At 47.3% G+C, this 22613-nt stretch overlaps 1 protein-coding gene across 1 annotated transcript in view; it reads left to right on the top strand.

Annotated features, from left to right (window-relative positions):
* The window catches only part of LOC144113958 (tubulin beta-4B chain-like), a 28107-nt gene extending 13558 nt beyond the window's left edge, over positions 1 to 14549 (top strand). The window contains exons 5-7 of the mRNA XM_077647377.1: positions 11641 to 11840; positions 12149 to 12585; positions 14355 to 14549. Coding sequence (XP_077503503.1) covers positions 11641 to 11840; positions 12149 to 12585; positions 14355 to 14536 — 819 coding nt within the window. The 3' untranslated portion in view covers positions 14537 to 14549. The remainder of the gene's footprint in view (positions 1 to 11640; positions 11841 to 12148; positions 12586 to 14354) is intronic.
* Positions 14550 to 22613: the final 8064 nt, after the last annotated feature.

Here is a 22613-nt window from a genome sequence, read left to right as displayed (position 1 = left end):
TGCTGTCCTTACCCTGCAGGACCATCCCCAGAATTGAGCTTCATTGCCATGCACACCCATTTCCTTACTATGTCTGGCTGAGGCTTCATTTTCTCAGCGTGAGACATCGTCGAAATCGTTAGGGGTTGGCTAGGATTGCTTTCGTGCTAACAGAAAACAGGTCGGGGCTGCGCAATCCCGCCCACGCCACCTGAGCATGCCCAATGGGCAGTGGGCGTCAGGCTGCCCACTGACATCTTTGGGGTAGGAGCGGCTAAGTATAGTGTGCTAAGGCAAAGAATGCGAGGTGAGCTTTCGCCCTAGCAGACTGCGAGTCAGTGCGAGCAGCGATTTAAATAGAAATTGTAAATTATAGACATGCTGCACCATCATCATCACCATAAGCCTGACTAGGCCCACTGCAGGGCAAAGGCCTCTCCCATGTCTCTCCTCTTAACCCTGTCTTTTGCCAGCTGCGGCCACCGTATTCCCGCAGACCTGCTGCATGTTTGCAAACAAACAAGGTGTCACTGCAGTCGCTAGCGGGCTCGCGGTAGGCCTGTAGGCGCGTTGTCGGTTTCTGCGAATCACCAAGTGGTTGATGCTTTGAACTTCGTAATTTCTCGAAGTGCACAGGCTCGCGTTGACCACGTACGGCCTATTCAGAGATATTGTTTGGCACTGTGTGTTGTATATATGATCAGTTGCAAACAGAAAGCGTTGCTGCCGTTGATTTCTACGCTAGCCGTGGAATAAAATAACCACTTTTTGACGCTCTGTACTAGCCGGAATAATTCCCCTTCGGGATAGCACTGAGGAGAAGCTCTGGCGTTGTTTCGGCGGAGCAGACGTGCGCTCACCGTCACTTCACACACGTGCCGCGCAGCGAGGCAAGTGGGGACAGCGTCGTGTCTCCAGTCTCCTCTGTCGCGTGTAAGCGCTGCTTTTCGCCACAGGATCATGCACCAACGAGGCCGATTTGTCACCTTATTAAAATGGCCAAACTGATCGCAATTTTTTGTGCAGTAGAAATTTAGAAAATTACGCTTTTTTGATGTGTGGGCGTCGAAGATTGAGCGAATCGCCCTTCTGGTGGCCTCGGCGCATCGCGAATTCCACGGGTTTCCGACGACGGTGCACCACCATCTTAGTATCACTTGGAAGCGGAATGATCAGAAGATCAGAGGTTCCATTGATTGCAGTGCCGCATTTCTTTGACCAAAAGAAAAAGCTACGAGGGTGAACGAAGCAAACGAGGGAATAAACTTTAAGGTTGGTTTTCTCAGCTTTCACGTTTTCTACGATTGGCATCACTCATCCCTTCGTAATTTCGTAACGAATAAAAATAGAATGATTCTATTTGCTGCGAATGAATCCTAAGACGTTGATTTATTTATGGTTTTGTTTAAGAAGGTTTAACGTCCCAAAGCAACTCAGGCTATGAGGGACGCCGTAGTGAAGGGCTCCAGAAATTTCGACCCCCTGGGCTTATTTAACGTGCGCTGACATCGCGCAGTACACGGACCTCTAGAATTTCGCCTCCATCGAAATTCGACCGCGGCGGCTGGGATCGAACCCGCGTCTTTGGGGTCACCAGCTGAGCGTACACATGCAGTAGCATGTTGAAGTTATTTTTCTAAGAAATGTGTTCACGTAAATATGCATGCTAGAGTTTAACTTTTGTTTGCATACGTACTTTGCTTAAAAAAAAAGAACAGTAGCGTCATCACACAAAGCAGGGCTTTGTGAACATGCTGGCATAAAAAATTTGCGCACTTTCTACTTAATTATTCCACACTCGATGACTTAACGACGGTGTTAATTATAATAACCCAACATCTGTACCAGCCAGCTGAAAATAAAGCACAGCACTGAAATTAGCATAAAAAGTTCACAGTTGTGCCAAATTTGGTTACATCTCATGCATAAATAACGAAAATACTTTCAATTTCCGCGTCTCCTCTCAATCTCGCTGCATTGTTTCACCCGACAGTTTCTGTTAGTGTACCCCCTAAATGAAACGTTTGCATAGCCGCCGCGGTGGCTCAGTGGTTATGGCGCTCGGCTGCTAACACCAAAGACGTGGGTTCGACCTCGGCCGCGGCGGCGGTCGAATTTCGATGGAGGCGAAATTCTAGAGGCCCGTGTACTGTGCGATGTCAGTGTATGTTAAAGAACCCCAGGTGGTCGAAATTTCCGGGGTGCTCCACTACGGCGTCCCTCATAGCCTGGGTCGCTTTGGAAAGTTAAAACTCCATAAACCAAACCAAACCAAACCGAAACATTTTCCTAGCAACGCAGGAGTCTGATTGAAAGACGCAGGAGCTCAAGCCGAAAAATTCCACTCGCCTGCAACTACGTGTGCTGGACGCAGCTTCGTGTGCTCTCATCTATTTGCGCTAGCTTTATGAGATACTTTGGAGGCCGTTGTCATGCGATGGCAAAAACGAAGACAAAAGCACGCTGCAACTGGAAACGAGGAAGAAGAAACGAGGAAGAAGATATAGAAGCATTGACGACACGACGATCCCCCAGTGTGGGTATGTGCCATCTTTTGATAGGCTAACAACAACGACACGACGACACGCTCTTTTAGGAGGACATCGTTCGACCCAGTGGCGTTCGTCCTGTTCATCGCTGCCCCGACGGCTCTGCTCTGCTGGGAACGATCGGCTAAGTTTCGGGTGACTGATTGTGGCATTTTCTCTCTGCGTCTTTTCGCGGTAAGGCAGTAAGCCCGGACCATGGCCACCCAGTCTCCCGGCCAGGGGAGTTCCCTCTGGACGGCTTCTCTGTCAACTGATCTCCTACCGTTGGAAGCATTTTTGCGCAGTGGTGTCGGCAGTATCCCTGTCGCGTTGGTGCCTAGGGATGGTGGTGCTATCAGGATGAACAACCCTGGTGCTGTTCGGGCTGCTCTCCAGTCGACGACTTCTCATTATGAGTCAATCTCAGAGGTTCGCCAGTTTGGACGCGGTGGGATTCTGTGCAGATCGCCAGACCTCGCCTGTGTAAGAGATTTACTAAACTCCTCATTCTTTTCCTCCCTTCGGGTAAGTTCTTTCATCCCTTCTCATCTGGCGTGCACGAAAGGTATTGTACGAGGTGTAGACTCTTCCCTGTCTCCGGCAGAGACTCTTGTGCTTCTGTCGGCTGCAGGTGTTGTTGCTGTGCACCGCTGTAGCCGGGATGTGAACAACGTGCGGATGCCCACTGAATCAGTGATTGCTACCTTTGCCGGCACTTCCTGCCACTCTGAAATCAAGGCATGACGTCTAATTTTTCGGGTAGACCCATTATCATCTCGGCCTCTGCAGTGTAACAACTGCTGGCGTTATGGACATAGCGCTGGCGGTTGCAAATCCAACTTGAGGTGTTGCAACTGTGGGGATGGTCATGCAACAGGCACCTGCACTGAGAAGAATGAGAAGTGTTGCCTTTGCGGTGGTGCGCACTCTGCAAACTACTCAAATTGTCCCTCTCGAGCTCAGGAAATTCAAATTCTGGAAATAATTGACAGGAAACGCTGTTCGCGCCGTGACGCTATTTCAGAGGTCAAAGAACGTGCACGAGGTTATGCCGGTGTGACCGCTCGGCAAGGTGTCATGCTAGACTCAACGCTGTCCCAGGCAATTGCGGCTGCTGTGGAGGCTTCGATGTCTAAAATGGTAGAAAAGATTGTCGCAAGTGTGTCAGAGTGCTTTACAAATGTTCTAGCGGCTCAGATTACACATGCCGTGCAGGCTAGTTTGGCACCTCTTTCGACAACAATTCCCTCTCCTCTTATCCGGTCTCAAATTCCAGTAGCATCACAACCCCAGGAACAAACTTTTGTCACTTCCGCTGTACCTACCTCGGGTACTTCGAGGGATGTTGATATAATGTATGATTCCGAGATGGTGGAGCCTGATGCGCGGCTTCTTAAGCGCAGTGGGTCCCCCATGTCTCATTCGTTGTCTTTTCAGGGCACCCAGCCCAAATCAAAGAAGAAGCAGCTTGGCACTAAACCCAAGGATACCATTTTGGAGCAGGCAGTTGCTGCTGCTAGACTTTCGCAACCATAGCGTCGTTGCGAGTTCTGCAGTGGAACTGTCGCTCTATTCTTTCCGCTTCCATAGATTTACACTGCCTTTCTACTCAGCTTAATCCGGATGTCATAATTCTGCAAGAAACGTGGCTTTCAACCGACAAACATTTTCATATCAAAAATTACCGGTCATTTCGCCTAGACCGCCAGTCAAGAGGCGGGGGTTTACTAACTTTAGTCTCTTCAAAATTTTGCCACAGGGCTGTGGTATCTTTTCAACAAATGTCTCCTGACTGTGAGATTTTGGCAATAGACTTTGTACTTCCTGGGTGCTCTCCATTTTCAATAGCAAATTGTTATTTCCCCAATGCAGTCCAGGATGTTAGACCTCTGGATTTTTTACTCGTAAACTGTAAAAACCCAGTTCTCGTGGCTGGGGACTTCAATTCTCACCATGTGTCTTGGGGTTTTAGGACTAATTCGTGCGGCAAGCACCTTTGGGACTGGGTTTCTGATCACAACCTGATGTGCTTAAATTCAGGATCGGCCACTTATCTTCGCTCACACACTCAATCTCTTTTAGATCTCACGTTCATTAGTCCTGGAATTGGCGTAACGAATTGGTCGACAGTTGATAGCGGCACTTCAAGTGATCATATACCTATTCATTTTGATATCATATGTCGTGTTACTCCGGCGTCTTCTCAGTTGCGGTCACATGTAAATTATGACAGATTTCAGACGGCGTTGCGCTCTGCCCTTGCTCCAGTGTCTAACATCGCCGAGGTCCACCAGTCAGCAAGCATATGTCTGGCTATTGAGGAAAGCCGTAAAAAGTCGGAGTTCCTGGTGAGGCCAATAAAAGGGAATTCTTCTAACTGGTGGAATGCGGACTGTACAAGAGATTACAGGCGGAGGAATGCAGCATGGAAAAAGCTTCTTCATAACCAACGTCCGAATAACTGGAGTGATTATAAATTTATTGCAGCCACCTTTAAACGCACAGTTTCTCGCGCAAAGGAAAAATATGACTCAGAACACTTCGATTATCTTTCAAAGGCGGGCAACCGACGTGCACTATTCGGTTTTCTACGGTCTAGGAAACAGCTCATGTCCTCTCATAATTTTCAGTCATTAGATATGTCACCTGTAGAAGCTATCCAGGCGGTTGAATTAATAGCCACAGGCCTGCAAAAGAGGTTCTCGTCTTTACTACCTATGCGACCATTGTTGTTTGCACCAGTCGTACCAAATGATAATGACTCACAAGTAAATCTATCAGAGCTTTCACAAGTTGTCCAGAGATTGCCAGCTGCTGCTCCTGGCCCTGATGGTGTTACCACAAAGATGCTCAAGATTCTATTTGAAGAGTCTCCCAACTCCTTATTGCACCTAATAAACTACTCTCAAACACGCTTGGATACCTTCTGAGTGGAAGCTGTCCAAGGTGATCCCTTTACTTAAAAATCAGGGTGGAGGCTATGAATTGGATAATATTAGGCCAATTTCTTTAACATCAAACGTGGTAAAGTTGATAGAAAGGTTGTTACTAATTCGGGTGTCAGCCATTGTGGACCGCAAAAGTATACTCAGCCCGTGCCAACTCGGTTTCCGGCCACGGTGTTCGATATGGAATGTACATGCTGATCTTGAGAGCAGAATTCTCCTTGCTCGTCGTCAACGCCTGGTCGCGGCTTTGGTTACGTTAGATGTCGCCAAAGCTTACGACAGTGTAGAACACTCCATCCTGATACATAGGCTACAGTCTCTTCAATTTCCAGATTATATAGTTGCATGGATATCTGCATTTCTTCATAACAGGGAATTCTTTTGCGTCCATAATGGTGTTCATTCAGAGAGGTATAGACAAACGCGAGGTGTACCGCAAGGAGCTGTTCTTTCTCCTGTGCTCTTTAATATTCTGTTAAGCTCAATTCCTCTCCACCGCCATGTACGCACTTACGTCTATGCGGACGACATTGCGTTTTTTGCTGCTGCGCCGGATATACATTCTCTGTATGGTCTGTTGCAGTCATATTTGAATACACTTGAGCACTGGTTGAGCGCATTACACCTGAAGTTAAATGTTGGCAAGTGCGCCACTCTTGTTTTCCCTCTATTCACTCCTGTAGTGGTATCTCTCACTTGCCAGTTAAAAATAATACCGCAGGTTCAATCCCTAAAATACCTAGGGGTCATTTATGACAACACACTCACCTGGCGACCTCACATTGACCATGTCGCGGCGAAATGGGCTCGTGCCGTGGGCATGTTACGGAGATTATGTCATCACCGGTACGGCATGCGCAGAGATGCGCTATTAATGATCTACATAATGTATGTCAGGCCAATTTTAGAATTTGGATCAGTGTTGTTTTCAGGCTCGGCTACATATAAACTTCGCCCTCTCGTCCTTTTAGAGAGGGAAGCACTTCGCATGTGCCTCGGCCTTCCAAAATTTGTGGCTATCAATGTGCTGTACCTTGAAGCCCGCATTCCGTCTCTCTTATCACGACTTCAATTTTTAACTGTGCAAACTTACCTCAGGATCTATGAATCCCATTTCCACCGTTCCCAAAGCATTTTCTGTTCTCAGCCGACCTCCTTTTTTGGTGTCCCCTGGTCTAGTTTCCATTCCCCTCAGGTAGTGTTTGTGCAAAGATTACTTCAGCCTTTAGATGTAAACATTTATGATATCCTTCTTGCGCTTCGGAATGGGCCCACTATCCACATTGTTTTCGACGACATATTCCCAAAAAATGCAAAACTTTTGCCACCGAGTATTCTAAATGGCCTTCTAGAAGATCATCTGAGGACCCTACCAACCGATATAGCAATAGCCGCTGATGCATCGCAATGCAATGAAAAAGCAGGTGTGGGAATATTTTGCTCCCATTTAGACTGGTCCTTTTCTCTGCGCCTTCCAGATTTCACCCCTATTTTTCAAGCAGAGTTTCTAGCAGTTGTACTTGCTCTACGCAAGCTAGACCCCTCTATTACAGCAGTTGCAGTAATTACTGATTCTTTATCTTTGTGTTCGTCCCTCGCTGCACAGGTTGACGGTCCCATTTTATCAACTTTCTTATCCCTACTTCCTCCGCATTTGAGCCTTGTTCATTTAGTATGGGTTCCCGGCCACAGCAGTGTGACAGTAAGTGAGATTGCTGATAATCTCGCAAAGGCTTCCCTCAGCGGCCCCGTGTTGACAATCATCCCGGCTACAGCCTACATTACAGCATCTAGATTTCGGCGACGTGCGTTTTTAATCTCGCAAGACACATCACTTTTAACATCGGCGGATTATGAGCACCTTAAATATTATTGGAACAGAAAAATTTGTTGCTCTCGGCAGCTTGAAGTATCACTGACGAGGCTACGCCGCCGCATCCCCCCTCTAAATTTCTATTTACACAAGTCGGGTTTGGCGCTCTCTCCCCTTTGTGCATTTTGCCGTGAGCCAGAATCCATTGAACATTTTTGGCTGTATTGTCGCCGATTCAACTCACTGAGAAAAAGGTTGCTGGAGGAGCCCTTGCAGCATCTTGGCCTTAGTTTGACCAGCCCGCTCTTGCTATCATTTGGCGCCACCACATTTGGGTTCAGCCACAGATCTGTTTGCACCGCTGCTCCAAATTTCCTGATAGAATCTCACCGACTGCCTTGCTAAGTGTTTCAACCTTTTCTTTTCTATCAATTATTACATTTTGACTAAATCATTAATATTTAATCACTCTCTTTATTATTATTCTTAAAATTTTAAAATCAAAACACTCATCCTTTTCTGTTCATGACGAAAAATTCACCGGTGTTATGCTCCCACGTGCGTTTCCTTTTTGTTAACTGCGTTCAGGTGAATAGCCACCCGATTCTTGGCCGATCCCCCAGTGTGGGTATGTGCCATCTTTTGATAGGCTAACAACAGCAACAACAACAACTCGGTAAAGAAGAAGAAAGGGCCCTTCTTTTCTTTTTAATCACTCGTAAATTTCACCCAAGGCAAAATAGCTTGGCACCATTTACCCTATTCTATGGGGTCTCCCCACTGAACCCTGGCCAATCCCCCGTCGTGGGTATGTGCCATGTCACGAAGGCAACAACAACAATGGCTCTTAGTGTCCATTGTGCTGATACGACCCGACGCTGTTCTACGGCTGTTCTATGTCGCCTCCCGCTTCATCTGGCCTCGGTGCTGAAGCGTGTCTTGGTGCTGCTGATCCTGTAAACTCCTGGTGAGGCCGTTCCGCGAGTGGGGGATTTGGCCAGGTTTTTTCCCTTTTGGATGTAGGCTTCATGTTTCTTAGGCTTACGGACATGGCTATGCCTTCCTCGGGCACAGGTCCAGTAGCCTGGTTCGCCAGTTTCCTAAATTCTTTTTGCCAAGCGTATCCCTGTGGCTCTGGTCCCTGTAGGAGATGGTTTAATTAAGATCAAAAACTCTCATATGATCCAGGAGCAGCTGAAGGCAGCGACCATTCGATATCTTGAGATTTCCGAGGTTCGACCATTTGCCAAAAGAAGAATTCTGTGCAAATCACCTGATTTGGATTGTGTTGCAGACTTGCTGCAGTGCACCTCTTTTGCCTCACTCCCGGTGAAAGCGTTTATTCCCGAGCAACTCGCCTGCGTAAAAGGAATAATCCGCGGTGTGTATCCCTCCGCTACGCCAGAAGAAATTCTTGGACTTCCATGATGCCGGTGTGGGCATCCTCTCAGTTTACCGCTGCAACAGAGGCTGGAGGCTCTCGTATTCCAACTGAGTCTGTTATAGCAACTTTTGCGGGCTCCTCTTGCCGATTGGAAATCAAAGTCTGGCCCATTGTCTACCGTGTTGACCCACTGCAGCCCCGTCCATTACAATGTAAGAACTGCTGGCGTTTTGGTCAGAGTGGCAAATCTTGCAAGTCGGCAACGCGCTGCCGCGTTTGCGGCGGTGCTCATGCTTCAGACGTCTGCACTTCTAAGTCTGATCTCGCAGCTGACGATCCCACCTGCCCAAAGATGAACAGTGTGTCTTGGACATTATTCAGCGTGATAGGTGCTCGCGCGCGGATGCTTATGCCCTACTTGATTAGAAGCATTGTACTTTAAAGGTGAGCGTGCCCTTGGCCGGTTGGAGAGGATCAGCAACAAAAAATTTGGTATTCGTCGGGACACTTTGCTCTTTCTGTATAAGACATGTGTACTTGAATTTGGCTCTGTTCTCTTTTCTGGGTGCACAAGGTACAAGCTTGAACCCCTGTTTGTTATTGAGCGACGCGCTCTGCGCCTTTGCTTAGGTCCGCCTAAATCAGTTGCTAACGCTGCGCTGTACTTGGAGGCGCGGATACCTGATCTAAATTTGCGGCTCAGCTTCTCACTGTGCGGACGTTTTTAATGTCTTTGGAGCCTGTTCCTGAATTGGCTAACCCTATATTTACAACGAACCCATCTCTATTCTTTGGTAATTTTTGGCCTAGGTATAAGCTTCCTCAGGTTGTGTTCACTAATTCCCTGCTGTCAAAAATTTCTGTATCAATAAATTCTGTAGTACCAGTTAACCACCGCCGGGCTGATACTGTAGTCCCCTTTGACGACACCTTCCCAAGGAATGCTAAGAATCTGCCTGCAAGTGTTTTAAATGGGCTTATTAAGGAGTGTCTGGATAATTTCCCTAACCATACTGCTGTTTTTACAGACGCCTCCCAGAAAAATGAAAAAGCAGCCATTGGCATTTACTCAAGGGCTCTTGAATAGAGTTATTCATTTCAAGCTCCTGACTATACCCCTATTTTTGTCGCCTAGTTTCTGGCCATTGAGTTGGCCTTAATAAGGAATCCCTGCAGTATCTCTCAGGTTGTTATACTTTCAGACAGCCTTTCCGTCTTGATAGTGCTCGAAAAATCGAGAGATACTCCTATGAGCTGTTCCCTTCAATTTCTTGTTCCACCACACATTACAAAAGTACGCTTTCACTGGGTCCCTGGGCACTGTGGCATTGCTTCTGATGAGAGAGTATTTTTTTGCAAAGTCCGCCCTTGGTGGACCTATTGTCCCGTTCGTCCCTAATACTGTCTACTTGACTGCAGCCAGCGTCTCCACTACTTGAGCCATGAGCCACTCCTTGTTGCAGCGAATTTTCAACACCTGGCATTTCCTTGGAGTGCGCGGATGTGCAGTTCAAGGCAATGTGAAGTGTCCACGACCCTACTGCGCAGCAGAATACCGCGACTAAATCTCTACTTATGTCGATCAGGGATATTTCTGACCACCCTCTCTGAGTCTTTGGCGAAATTGAGTCCATAGATCACTTTTTCCTCTTTGCGGTTAACTTCTCGCCGTACAGCTTACTTAGAGATCCCCTCGCTCGACGGGGGCTTGCTCTATTTATTCCGATTCTCCTCTCCTTCGGGGCAAGCGCCAAGGGATATGCATTGAAACCAGTGTGCGATTTTATTCACGAATATATAATTGCATCAGGTAGATTCCTCTGCTAGAATGAGAATTCCCTGCTTTTTCATTTCCGTTTTTTTTTTAATCTTGATTTTTAATCAAAATTCGAGTCTAGGTCACAAAATTATCCAATTACACCACTCCTTGGCCATGAGTGCGTTTGTATCAGCATTGCACCCTGGCCAATCCCCCGCCGTGGGTATGTGCCATTAAGCCTGAGGCCATCATCATCGTCATCAACTCGGGCAATGCGATCGCGGCTGCTTCTTTCCAAACAAGCTTCGCGATCATGCACCGCCTCATGAAACAGCTTATGACATATGATGCAGTGAAAAAGCACGTGGCTTTTAGCACACGTACGGAAACATGCCAACGTGGCCGTGCAAAAACGACACAATTTAGCAGACTTCTTTCTACACAGACCAAGTAATTATGTCGGCCATATTAAGAAATGGCCTGAAGTGAATATTAAGTGCCATGAACGCGGCTTTATATGATCGTATAACTTCCACACACGTTTAAACATTATCTGCTATCAACAAAAGACCGCATTCCTTGGTGGTGATTCAGCCTGTCAGCGCCCAGTGAACACCAAAACGGCTCGACGTGATAATTACGTGCGCAGACATTTGTGTTTTTTTTTCCCTTAAGCAATTATAAGCGTACTATGCTGATGTTCAGGAGAATGAACGCAACTCCCCAGCTACGAAGTACATTGCCTGGAAGCGGCGATCGAGGCCCAGACTTCGCGCTTTACTACCGTGGCCCATTCCTTAATGCGGTATCTATCAGCGAGAAACATATCGAGGCGCGGGCATGATGCAGTTGCGCAGTCCCGCCAGCAGCTGCAGCAGCTGGTGGGCACGGGCAGGCGGAACCTATTTTGCCTGCCGTGCCAAAGGCGCTACTGACATCAGCGCCACCGCATCTGCATGACGTTGGGGCGTGAAGGAGGTGTGTGTAGGGTTCACGCAGAGCTTTTGAATTTGACTCGAATTAATACTGACAAAGGCCACCTCTACTGATCGCTGCCCTAGAATTTGACCATCAAAATAATTTCTTGTCCCTTTAATGCTCGACAATGGTAGCGAGAAATCGAAGAATCACAGTGCTTAAAAATGAGAAAATTTTTCTTGTGCATAGATGTGGTAGGCTTTGCACCACGTCGACAGAAAGTGCGAATTCAAGCGCATTCAAAACTGCAGGTCTCCGACACCGTCGTCGAGCCCTACAACGCCACCCTGTCCGTGCACCAGCTGGTGGAGAACACCGACGAAACCTACTGCATTGACAACGAGGCGCTATACGACATCTGCTTCCGAACCCTGAAGCTCACCACTCCCACATACGGGGACCTCAACCACCTGGTTTCTGTCACAATGTCCGGAGTCACAACATGCCTCAGGTGACGAAGCTTTCTTTTCTCAGGAATCGTAGTCTATTACTGTCACTCGACATCTCTATATGCGAAGCTGTAGTGAGTGGCACCGATCACTGCCGTCGACGAATGGCCCGATGCCCACAATGGCCACAGGCGCTTAGGCCTGCAAACTACTTCACCACACCTGAAGAGGGAATAGCTTGTGTTGTGTATAACTTCGTAGCACAATTGGGGACATGAATGGCGCGGCGTCTGCAGGCCCTTGTTCGCGGTGCTTAACGCAACAAAAAAAAAACAGTCTTAAAGCAACTTAAGTAACGATACACACGCAGGTTTCCCGGCCAGCTGAACGCTGACCTGCGCAAACTGGCTGTCAACATGGTGCCCTTCCCGCGTCTGCACTTCTTCATGCCCGGCTTCGCACCACTCACGTCCCGAGGCAGCCAACAGTACAGGGCGCTGACCGTGCCAGAGCTGACGCAGCAGATGTTCGACGCCAAGAACATGATGGCCGCCTGCGACCCCCGCCACGGCCGCTACCTGACGGTAGCCACCATCTTCCGCGGCCGCATGAGCATGAAGGAGGTCGACGAACAGATGCTTAACGTCCAGAACAAGACCTCGAGCTACTTTGTCGAGTGGATCCCGAACAACGTCAAGACCGCCGTCTGCGACATCCCACCCCGTGGCCTCAAGACGTCTGCGACGTTCATCGGGAACAGCACGGCCATTCAGGAGCTGTTCAAGCGCATTTCAGAACAATTCACTGGTCAGTCATTTATCAGAATTGCTCGAATTACATTCTACTCATAGCACAGCATGCAGTTCACACGTACAATCTGCAGTTGCATAGAGCGCCTACTTCATCGTTCAAGGGCAACTTTGGGATTATTATTTTTTTTTAATCTTAAGGTGGCGCTCCCGTAATATTGCTTAAAGCCCTCTCTGTTCGTTGCAATCTGTTGTTAATAGAACTGTGAGTAAGACAATCATCAAAGAGCAAAATGCAGAAAACCTAAACCAAAACAGGGGTGTGTTGGATGCGGTGTTCTTTTGTGACAAAGATGACGTCACAAACAGTGTCGGCAAAACTTTTGTACGCGCATTTCACTGACAAACCACAAGCTGCAAGGAACGACCCCGTTCATTAAACATCTCAGATGACAAGCGCGACATTTCCCTGTTCACCAAGTGCAGACCGTGTATCAAGGAGGGGTAATGTTTCCGACGTTACAAATTTAGCAGTGCCCGTAAAAATCACTCATAAAGAGGTAACGAAGCGGCCACCTTTAAAGAGACTCTGAGGACAAATTCAAGTTGGCCTGTATGGAAATGTAGCAGCGTTCTAATTGCGAAAGACACTTTTATCACTAAAAAACGGAGCTTCTACCACTAAGGCTAGGCGAAAGGGAAAGAGATGGGCATTTGTTCCCGTGCCGTGGGGAGTGAGCTACCTCAGACCTAGAGTCACTCTACTCAGACCTAGATACACTACACAATCTCTAGAACTTCCCCCATTCAACCCTGCGCACCTCTAACCCGAACAGTGGACAACCCAAACGGGGACAAAGGTCCGTCCCCTTCCCTAGCCAGGTAAAGGTCAAAAAATGAAATACAGATGCCGCCATCACCGACCGTTTTTGCAAGGAAACTACAGTGCTTCAAGAGTTTTCTTCCTTTTTTTTTTGTCGTGGATCCCTGAGGCTAGTCTACATCGCTATTCACTAAGCGGTGGTCACGAATTTCGCTTGTCTTGACGTCACGAGTTTGAATCGAGAAGCGGGAAAATTTTTAAATCCAATTTTCTCGACATAATGCGTATTTTGTTGCCGGATAAACATCTACATACCCCATAAAGAGCCGAAAATCGATTTTTACTAAAAGCAAATGTCGGATGTAGTTACGCCCTTTAGATGGCGAGCGTGTGTGAGCACTCCCTCCTCACGCTAATCCGCGCCGCCGCTCAGCATACAAAAGAAAACTTGAATTATTCCACTTCTGTTGCAAGTTTAGGCAGGCCTATTTTTGGACGCCATCGCTCAATCCGATCCTCATGATCGAGAAAGGCGCTTTTTGAAATCGGATACTCAGGAATTATGGACAAAAGTATTTTTAAGCGGGAAGCCGTTCATGAACGCAGTTTTCTCGTATAATGCAAGATTTCACTAAAACAATCAATATATCCGCAGATCACCCGAGGCAGTCTCTTAGTTTTTTTTTCTATTCACGTTTTCGCTATCTTCAAAAGCGTTCCGGTGCGATCGCTGGAAACACTTTAAAAGGAAGATTTTGCTACATATCAGAATAATGGACCATTACGTTCAGTATTTCCTTAACAGTGTCTTACAATTTTCCAATTTTCAAAATTTTTGCCGGAGAAAGCTGGACTTGTTGGCGCAGAAACAAAAATCCGAACAGTTGGTAACTTGGTGGAAATAATTCGTACGGATAGAATTTAACTAGCTGTATAAGTTCCGCTGCAATTCGTGAAAGCCTACAAAAACAACTAATATTCGTGGTGCCCGTCTTAATTTGCAGCCATGTTCCGCCGCAAGGCCTTCTTGCACTGGTACACTGGGGAAGGCATGGACGAAATGGAATTCACCGAAGCAGAGTCCAACATGAATGACCTGGTGTCCGAGTACCAGCAGTACCAGGAGGCCACAGCCGACGACGAGGGAGAGTTCGACGACGAGGACGCCCTCGCCGACACTGCCTGAGACACCGCCACCGAAATTCCCATTTGGCTTGCAGAGTTCCGATAAAGTTAACGATGTATATTAGGCAAGCCAGGCTACTGGCCATGGCGAGCATTTGGTTTTACTAGAAAAAAAAATTGTTTGGTGTGACGCAACACGAAACGATATATATTCGCAATAAAGTCCCAGCATGAGTTGGAAATAACGGCGAGAGCAAGGCTGTTCTATCACTTGGAGGCGTGTAAGCTCCTGTTCTTGTTGCTTGGCAAAAAGAGGGCGCCGCTACTGATGGTGACAGCGCTCCATAGCGCCACAACGAATGCAAGTATGCTGGCGCTACCAACGCGAACGAGGACGGCTTAAAGAAGCCTCGGAGACGTTGCATGTTATATACAATTAGCAGCTGATCATTAATTTAACCGTAGGTGAAATCTCCGCGACGTGCGGCACGAAGCGCGGTGGTTGCACCATGTGCTCGTACACTGATATTGGGAGGGGGTGGAGGATGTTCGCCCCCAATCCTCAAAGCGAGAGAAAATTTTATTTAGGAAAACCATGCTGAACTCAATTTAGTTTTACAAAAAAAAAGTCGAAGAAATGCATGGTTCAAACGGACCTCCCCCCCCCCCCTCCCCAACCGCCCTCTCCAAGAGTGACCCCTATCCACGCCCGGTACCGGTGGACCATCAGAACAGAGTTGGATTAAATGCTTCAACGGTTGTTTTCTCATAAATGCGTTTGACCAGCGCAGCAGTTGAACGCTTTCGCGATTGAGTGTAGACCATGGTGTAAGAAAATATTCTTACACCACGGTGCAGACACTCCACCAGCACCTGTGCGGAGCGTGCTCGAACGGCTATTGGGTGTTCGCGGTGACGTACACGCGGTAGGGTCAAGACCAATTTCCCAATCATCTCATCTCACAGAATCTGAGCACCAGGCCAGGGGAACATTAGAGACCGATGGGTACGCGGCGGCAGGGGGTAGATTCCCGCACCTCCCGCAAACAAGGCGGATGGCATGCGCTAGGGCACCGCTACGGTGCACGCCACAAGTGAGCTTCCCTGTAATTAAGAGACTGCTCGAACGCGGAGTCCATAACATTACAAGAACTTCGAGAGGTCCACATACAAGCCCAGAACCTTTGATTAGGTGCTGCCGGACGACACATACTCAATCAGCAATAGGCCTGCATCACTATCTCCGCAAACAATACATCACTAAGAACACTCCCTACCCAGATCTGCACTTCGATTCATGTCAAACCATTACCGAGGAACATGCACCCCCACCGTAATCAAGGTCGGAGAAAGGCGCGCGAGGCAGCGCGACATAAATGGTATGGGGATGCGTTTGGGTGGATGCCACCTGCGATGAGCATGGAGCCACTGCGGTTGTCCGCAACCCCCACATAGCCTCCTAACTTTCGAGCTTCCTTCAGGCACCACCCCTGAGGGAGCCGAGAAGACCGCTATTGCTCTGGCATACACAAATGTCGGTTACATCATCAGTGAGTCAAAAACAGCCATTCTAAACTATGCCAGGAACAGGGTTCACCACCCTGCACAATCCCTGGTGCACCCCCCCACCTATTCTAACGCGCTGAGCTCATCTGAATGCTTGCGCACTTGGGAAATCCCAGCAACGAGGCCGCCGACTCCTTAGCCCGAGAGTCTAGAAGTCGGGCACAGGCGGACCTCGTGGGGAATTTCTCGAAGGAGCGTATGCACTCGCTTGCTGAGCTCACCACAAACTCCCGCGCTGAGTGCCCTCATCTCCCGCCACCCCACCCATCCCTTACGACCGCAAAGAAATCAGTCTGGCGTCCCCTGCAGACGCACACGCTACTTACACCAGCCCATCTCTATAAATTTAAGCCGGTACCCCCATATGCACCTTGTGCTCCCGCCCCAAGGCCACCCTTGCACACATCCTCCCGTCATGCCCGGCGTCCCCTCCCCCCGCCGGGCTGGTGCCTCTCCGAACCTGGGAGGACTAGGACACCTCGTTGCGGTCAACGGACCTGACCAGGCAGAAGATCGTCGTCAGCCAGGCACCGTGTCACAAGAATGGATGCATTGCATTCTTGCTTCTAGGTCATAGATAAGCTTACCTATCGCCATTTTTCCTACACTGAATTATCGATATACCGGTATATCAACTATTTCGTGAACCCCTTCGAGTTTTATAATCCAGGTTCGACTGTAATATTTTATTTACGAACACAAATAAAGTGACCCGTTACAGTGGCTTTGGCGTTCAGCACCTGATCCCAAGGTCCTGCGTTCGATCCCGTCCGTGGCGGCCGCATTTCGATGTAGGCGAAATAAAAAAACGCCCGTGTGCTGTGCGATGTCGTTGTATGTTAAGGAATCCCATGTGGTCTAAAATCCGAAGCCCTCCACTACGGCGTCCCTCATCGCTCGTGTACGAACCACAATTCACAAATCGAGCGCTGAAAATGTGCGTCGCATGCAGCATCAGGCCGAACTGATCCTCTTTATGAGTGGCAGCTCTAAGTGGTTTAACAGAGTATACTGGGGGGCCCGTCCATATGCTACGTTTTCGTTTATATTAGCTCTAAGTGGGCCACATGCAAGAATATCTGGTACGGATCCAATTGGACTTATTTTTGGAAATGTGGCGGAGAGTTTGAAGTCTGCTTCACTTCCGCCACCGGTTGGCCCGGTATATTGCACTACCTCCGCAATCGGCCTTGTCTTCAACGCGTCTTTACTATCCTGTCTTTCTATCCCATCTTTCAACTCTCCTACTATCTGCACGTGGTAGCGATTGTGGCTCGGCTTGAGCCAGTGAGCAGGCCTGTGCACTTTCCTTTTTTCTTCCTGGCAACACAGACAGACAGACAAACCATAGGGACAGGAACTGCCGCAACGTTTATGCCTATGGTTTGTGTGTCATGCATGCTCGCCTGCGGCCTACTTGGAGCTGCCACTTGATTAGGAAGCCAGCGGTTAACCTTTCTATAAGTGTTCCAGTTGGAATGCCCCTCCTATTCCATTTGAAGCTTGCAATTGGTTCCAAGTAAATAATGGGATATTTTCCGATTGGAAGCAAACAATTTGTTTTGTGTGGGCCGGCATTACAATTCGACGCTCCAACTGGCCTTCCAATGGGTTCAAAATATACATGGGAGGGCACAACCAATTTTAATGGCCGCCTTCTTAGATTCGAAAAACCGAAACTATGCCGCCTTTTCGTCCCCTGACCTCATACTAACATAGTTCTACCTGGATCATTCCACGCCAAACATCCCAGGCGTTACGCTCGACCATCTCCAATTTGTTCAAAAAATTCGTGGAAACATCGTAATGTGCGTAATGAAAGCCTGAAGCATTTTTGCCTAAAAAATTTATTCGTGAAGTGAGGGAAGATTGAATATTCAGAAAAAATGAGAAAACAGGCACTGCTAAATAAGCAAATATTTAGAAAACACTCCAAAAAGTTTTTCATTGACATTTGCACAGATTCTGCCTTTCGATACAATTCGGAGCATGCTGCTTTACACGGCATAAATATTTTTTTTAATCGAAAAAAGTATGAAAATGTGTCATTTTTGACATTTTTTGTTTTAAATATGAACTTTCTCTCGGAAATTCTGGAATAGCCGTTTTGTTCCTGTAGATGTCTAGTACCTATAATAAATTTTACAGGTGATGAAACTGCGGATGCAGAAGGAAAAAAAATCTAGTTACAAAAAGTGAATTTTGAGCCAAAACACTCGTTAATTTCACCCTGAGGTGGTCCAAGTAAAAATACAAACAATAGTGGATTACGTAAAACAGCTTATTGCCTTCCATTTCTGAAGTTTTTATCGAGGTAATTTTTGTTTAAAGCGAGGAAATAATTTTTGAAGTTGAGCTCTCGGGCCGTAAGTTGCGTCGTCTCTTAACGCCTCTTCACCGCAGAGCACGATACTGCAGACACTGTAGCCACGCGAAACCTATAGTCCTTGTTCTTAAGTGAGGTTTGCACTGCAGGCAAGCATGGGAACACTGTGTAGTCGAACAGGTGTTCGTGGGAAAAGATTTTCTTAACGCTGCTAGGGCGGCACAAGCCCAAGTGGGCTAGCTGTTTGGTGTGATTCTGTCGCAGTCAGTCATTCTTGTCGGCGCCATGAAAGACGTAATCAGCAGCATAAGAGCTTGTGAGACACTGATCTGGAAATGACTAGAACGATGCGGTGTTGAAACAATCCGCGACGCAGTAGCACCATGTGGTACCTGACCCTTGTGGCCGTCAGAAGCTCATGTCCGGTTGTTTCCGTTGTGATTAGTTTGTTGTATTTGATTTAATCAGTGCAATTTCTACATTAATACTCCAGCGACAACTATAGACGAGACACTATGCTGGTGAAGCACCTTCATGCGAGCGACGCACCTTTGCCAACGCCTCCTAAACTTTTCAAGGCCTGTGCCCTCTCTAGCGACGTCAGCACCCACCGTCCTACCTGGGCATTGCCATTGCCTGCGGCTGCCTCCGGTTCTCCATACCGGCCTTTCCGTCCCGTCGCCTCCCGGCTCATTTTTCCCCTCTTGTTACACGCAGCTAGTTCGTCGAGCCAGTCGCCTCGTGGTCGCTTCAGTGCTGTTTTCCTTGCGCCCGTTCTGCGACATGCAGGCTTCTACATGCCTAACAAGTATTGTGTACCTATGTGCTCAAGCAACTACAAGACGGGGAACAAGGTTCAAGTGTTTCCTTTGCCAAAGGATGAACAGCTTTACAAGTGGCTCAGTGCGATTCCCCGGAAGGATTTGTGCCTACTGCCAACAACAAGGTACGAAGCCATTTTCTCTACATGAACAGTATTTAAGGGAGCCATGACAAAAATTAAGCTTTACCTCGATATTAGATTGTACTGCATTGGTAATGTGGTGCGTCGCACTTTTGCTATTGTAAAACAGGTGTGCGCCTTACACTTCCATGCATCCTGCCTTGAACATACCTCATCGTACACCAATCCCCGGACAGGAAAGGTGTTCGAAGTCCCTCTAAAAGTGCCACACCTGCGTCTTGGGTCAGTGCCATCCTAATTCCCTGGCTGTCCCTCGTACCTGTCAAAGAAAGATGCCGTGCCAGCAAGGAGCTCCCCAGATGCCGAAAAAATGCGCCGGGAGGCAAATGTCTTGCTCGTGCTATTGAAGTGTCAGCAGCCTGCTATCGACAAGAACAAATGCAGTGCAAATTTTCATCTCTGCATGAAATGATGGAGCGCTTAAACGTCAAGTGTGTCCCGGTTGAATGGACTATTATTAATCACCCAAACTGTAGCATGTTCTTGAATATTGCAAATGAGAGTGCGCTGGTCCTACAGTGTTCTGTTACTGTTTTCGCATATCTTCGTATCACGGCGTGTTTTCACGGCAGCTCAGTGAAACGTTTAGGAGATTTTGTCGTGCCTGACGAAATCGGTGACATCAATGTCCTACTTGACATATTAAATAAGCTACAGCAGATTTCTGACGACAAAGGTTCATCTGATGGCCTTACTGACCTGATAGTAAACCTCATGGAAAAGATTAAGGAAAGCGTCTGCAAAAACAGAAAGGACTCTGTTAAACTTCTGAGGGAACAAGTGTTGTTGCTTGAGAGTGACTGCAGTACTCATCTCAAACAATGGTGCTTGCTTGCATCTGCATACTATATCTCCTCATGCATACAGGTTTTTGAGGGGCTCTGGTTGTTTGACTTTGCCGCATCCGAGTACCATTAGAAACATCTGCTCCTCTTTCCACCTATCACCTGATAACGAATCAGGTGATCAGAATTTTCTTAAATACATTGGCCAGAGGTTTAATAAATTGAAATCGCACGAGAGTGCTGTTACTTTAATGGCAGACGAGATTCACGCTCAGCCATTTATGGACTTTACGATGCCGCATAAGGTGAGGATTATTTACCCACATCTAGACGATGCAACGCGACCCATGTTTTACATCATTGACGCTGTGTAACTGTTAAAGTGTGCTAGAAATAATTGGCTTAACTAAAGAAATCCTAAAGCCAACTTTTATTTTCCTATGTTTAACCTCACTGACAATTCCGTCCACCCTGACATTATACAGTGGGCATCATTCAAGGATCTCAGAAAGCTTCACAAACTTGAATCTTCTCAGCTCTTGAAGTACAGTTATAGGCTGCCTTCAAAGGCTTTAAACCCAAGCAATTTACAAAGGCAAAATGTTAAACTAGCCTTACAGGTTTTCAACATCTTTGTGGCTGAAGCCTTGGACATGCACTGCGATTTTCCTGTACTTTCACGTGCGAAAGAAACTGCCAACTTCATCAGAATAATTATTCATTGGTGGATGGTAGTTAATGTGAAGATGCCACACAAGGGCTATCACTATCGCGACGTATACGAAGAGCCAATTTCATCGTTGAATGATGACCCCAAGCTATCCTTTTTGAAAGCCTTCAAAATCTAACTTGACGTATGAAAATTATATAAACACGACAATTGCACGCCACAAAGGAAACTTTTAATGCTCTGTGGCATTCAGCATATGCTCTACTTGAATTCTCAAAGTATTGCGTCTATGAGCTCGGTTTTAAGTACGTGCTACTCGGAAAAGTGCAAACAGAGGGCCTAGAGAAGAGGTTTCTTCAGTACAGACAAATGGCTGGCGGTAACTACCACATCAGCATCCGACAGCTTCACGAGTGCGAAGGCAGAATTCGCCTCCAAGGCACGCTTCCTGTGATTCAGCGACGGTGACTTCAGCGACGATGAGATCGGTTGTTTGTCAAGTGCTGCACATTCCTTCAAAATTGCTGAGTTTACAGAAGATCTGAACAGTTTGAGTTCACGCGCGCCTGTGTTTGGCTATGTAGGTGCTTTTGTGCTCATTCTGTAATGAAAGCCCTGAACTGCGATTTCTGCCGAGAGCAGCTTGTTATGGACTGCGAAACAACAGAACATGATGATGCCGATGTTCACTCTTTAGTATCTATAGCTTGAATCGAGGCAGGCTGGAATTCCCAAGTGCATGTGTCGTCACTGTCGTGATGCACACCGGGGTAATTGCAAAAAAAGCTATTACAACCAGAGAATGCCACAATGTTTCTCCAACACAAAAACCAGAGGAATGTTGTTCAACAACTGGTTATCGAATCGCTGCCAGAGTTTGGCGACCTTGTGACATGCTTGAATGGGCACGTCAAAAAGTATGCTTTTTTCTCGCACGCCACAAGCCTGGTCCAACACTCCATGTTAGCATGCGCTAGCTGCAATAAATATCACTGTAATTTTTTACTTACTAAAGTTAACTTTTTGGTTACCAGTTTACTACTGGGAACAAAAGTTTCCCGGACGAGAGTTCTAGGAAAAACGTTTATTGTAGATCCACCTCGCTACCCAGTCGCCTGATATTGTATGAAGGCATTAAAGGGACTATGCAACGAATAAAAAGTCACTTGTAAATGTTTTCAGTGCATAGAAATGATGCTAAGAAGCATTCACACCAAGTATGAGTCTTTAGAACTGAGCCAGCAATTTATTATGAACTTTTAAAACCGTGTTTTTCAAAATTCGCGGGCCGATTGGTGTACTCGCAGTGACCAATTTTGGAACTAAAATCGTAAAAACGAGCAAACGCGGTTCGTGTTCTCGCCTGCGCTGACGATGTGGGCCCTCGCCATTACACAGAAGTTCCGTATGGTGTTTGGCGCCAATGTTAGTTTTGGGAAATTTCCGAGGTGTCGTTCTGGACCGCGGGGCACGAATTATCTGCAGAGGTGATGATCTGCAATGTTGGGGAACGCCGCAACAGTAGGATCCTCACCGCTCGCCAGAGGTTGTAGAAATATACAACCAATAGGAAATGCGTGGAACGAGCTGCAGCTGCCCATAGCTACCAAAAAACGTGCAGTAATTGATTTACCCCTCGAAGTGACGGTATTATCAGAAACCCGGTGGCGGCCTGAAGGAGCCGAGCATCTGGTCGAAAGATGCTTTTGTGACCATTAAAAAACTGTTGAATCACCGGCGGTGCTGACATTCGAACCCAGTACGTCCTGTGTATACGGGGCATATGCTGTATGCTACCAGGCCCTCACTGCGATTTTTGAACAGGAA

The sequence above is a fragment of the Amblyomma americanum genome, chromosome 1, assembly GCF_052857255.1.
Source record: "Amblyomma americanum isolate KBUSLIRL-KWMA chromosome 1, ASM5285725v1, whole genome shotgun sequence".
NCBI classification, from domain to species: Eukaryota; Metazoa; Arthropoda; class Arachnida; order Ixodida; family Ixodidae; genus Amblyomma; species Amblyomma americanum.
Note: the sequence above shows the minus strand (reverse complement) of the source record. Positions and strands in the feature narration are given on the sequence as shown.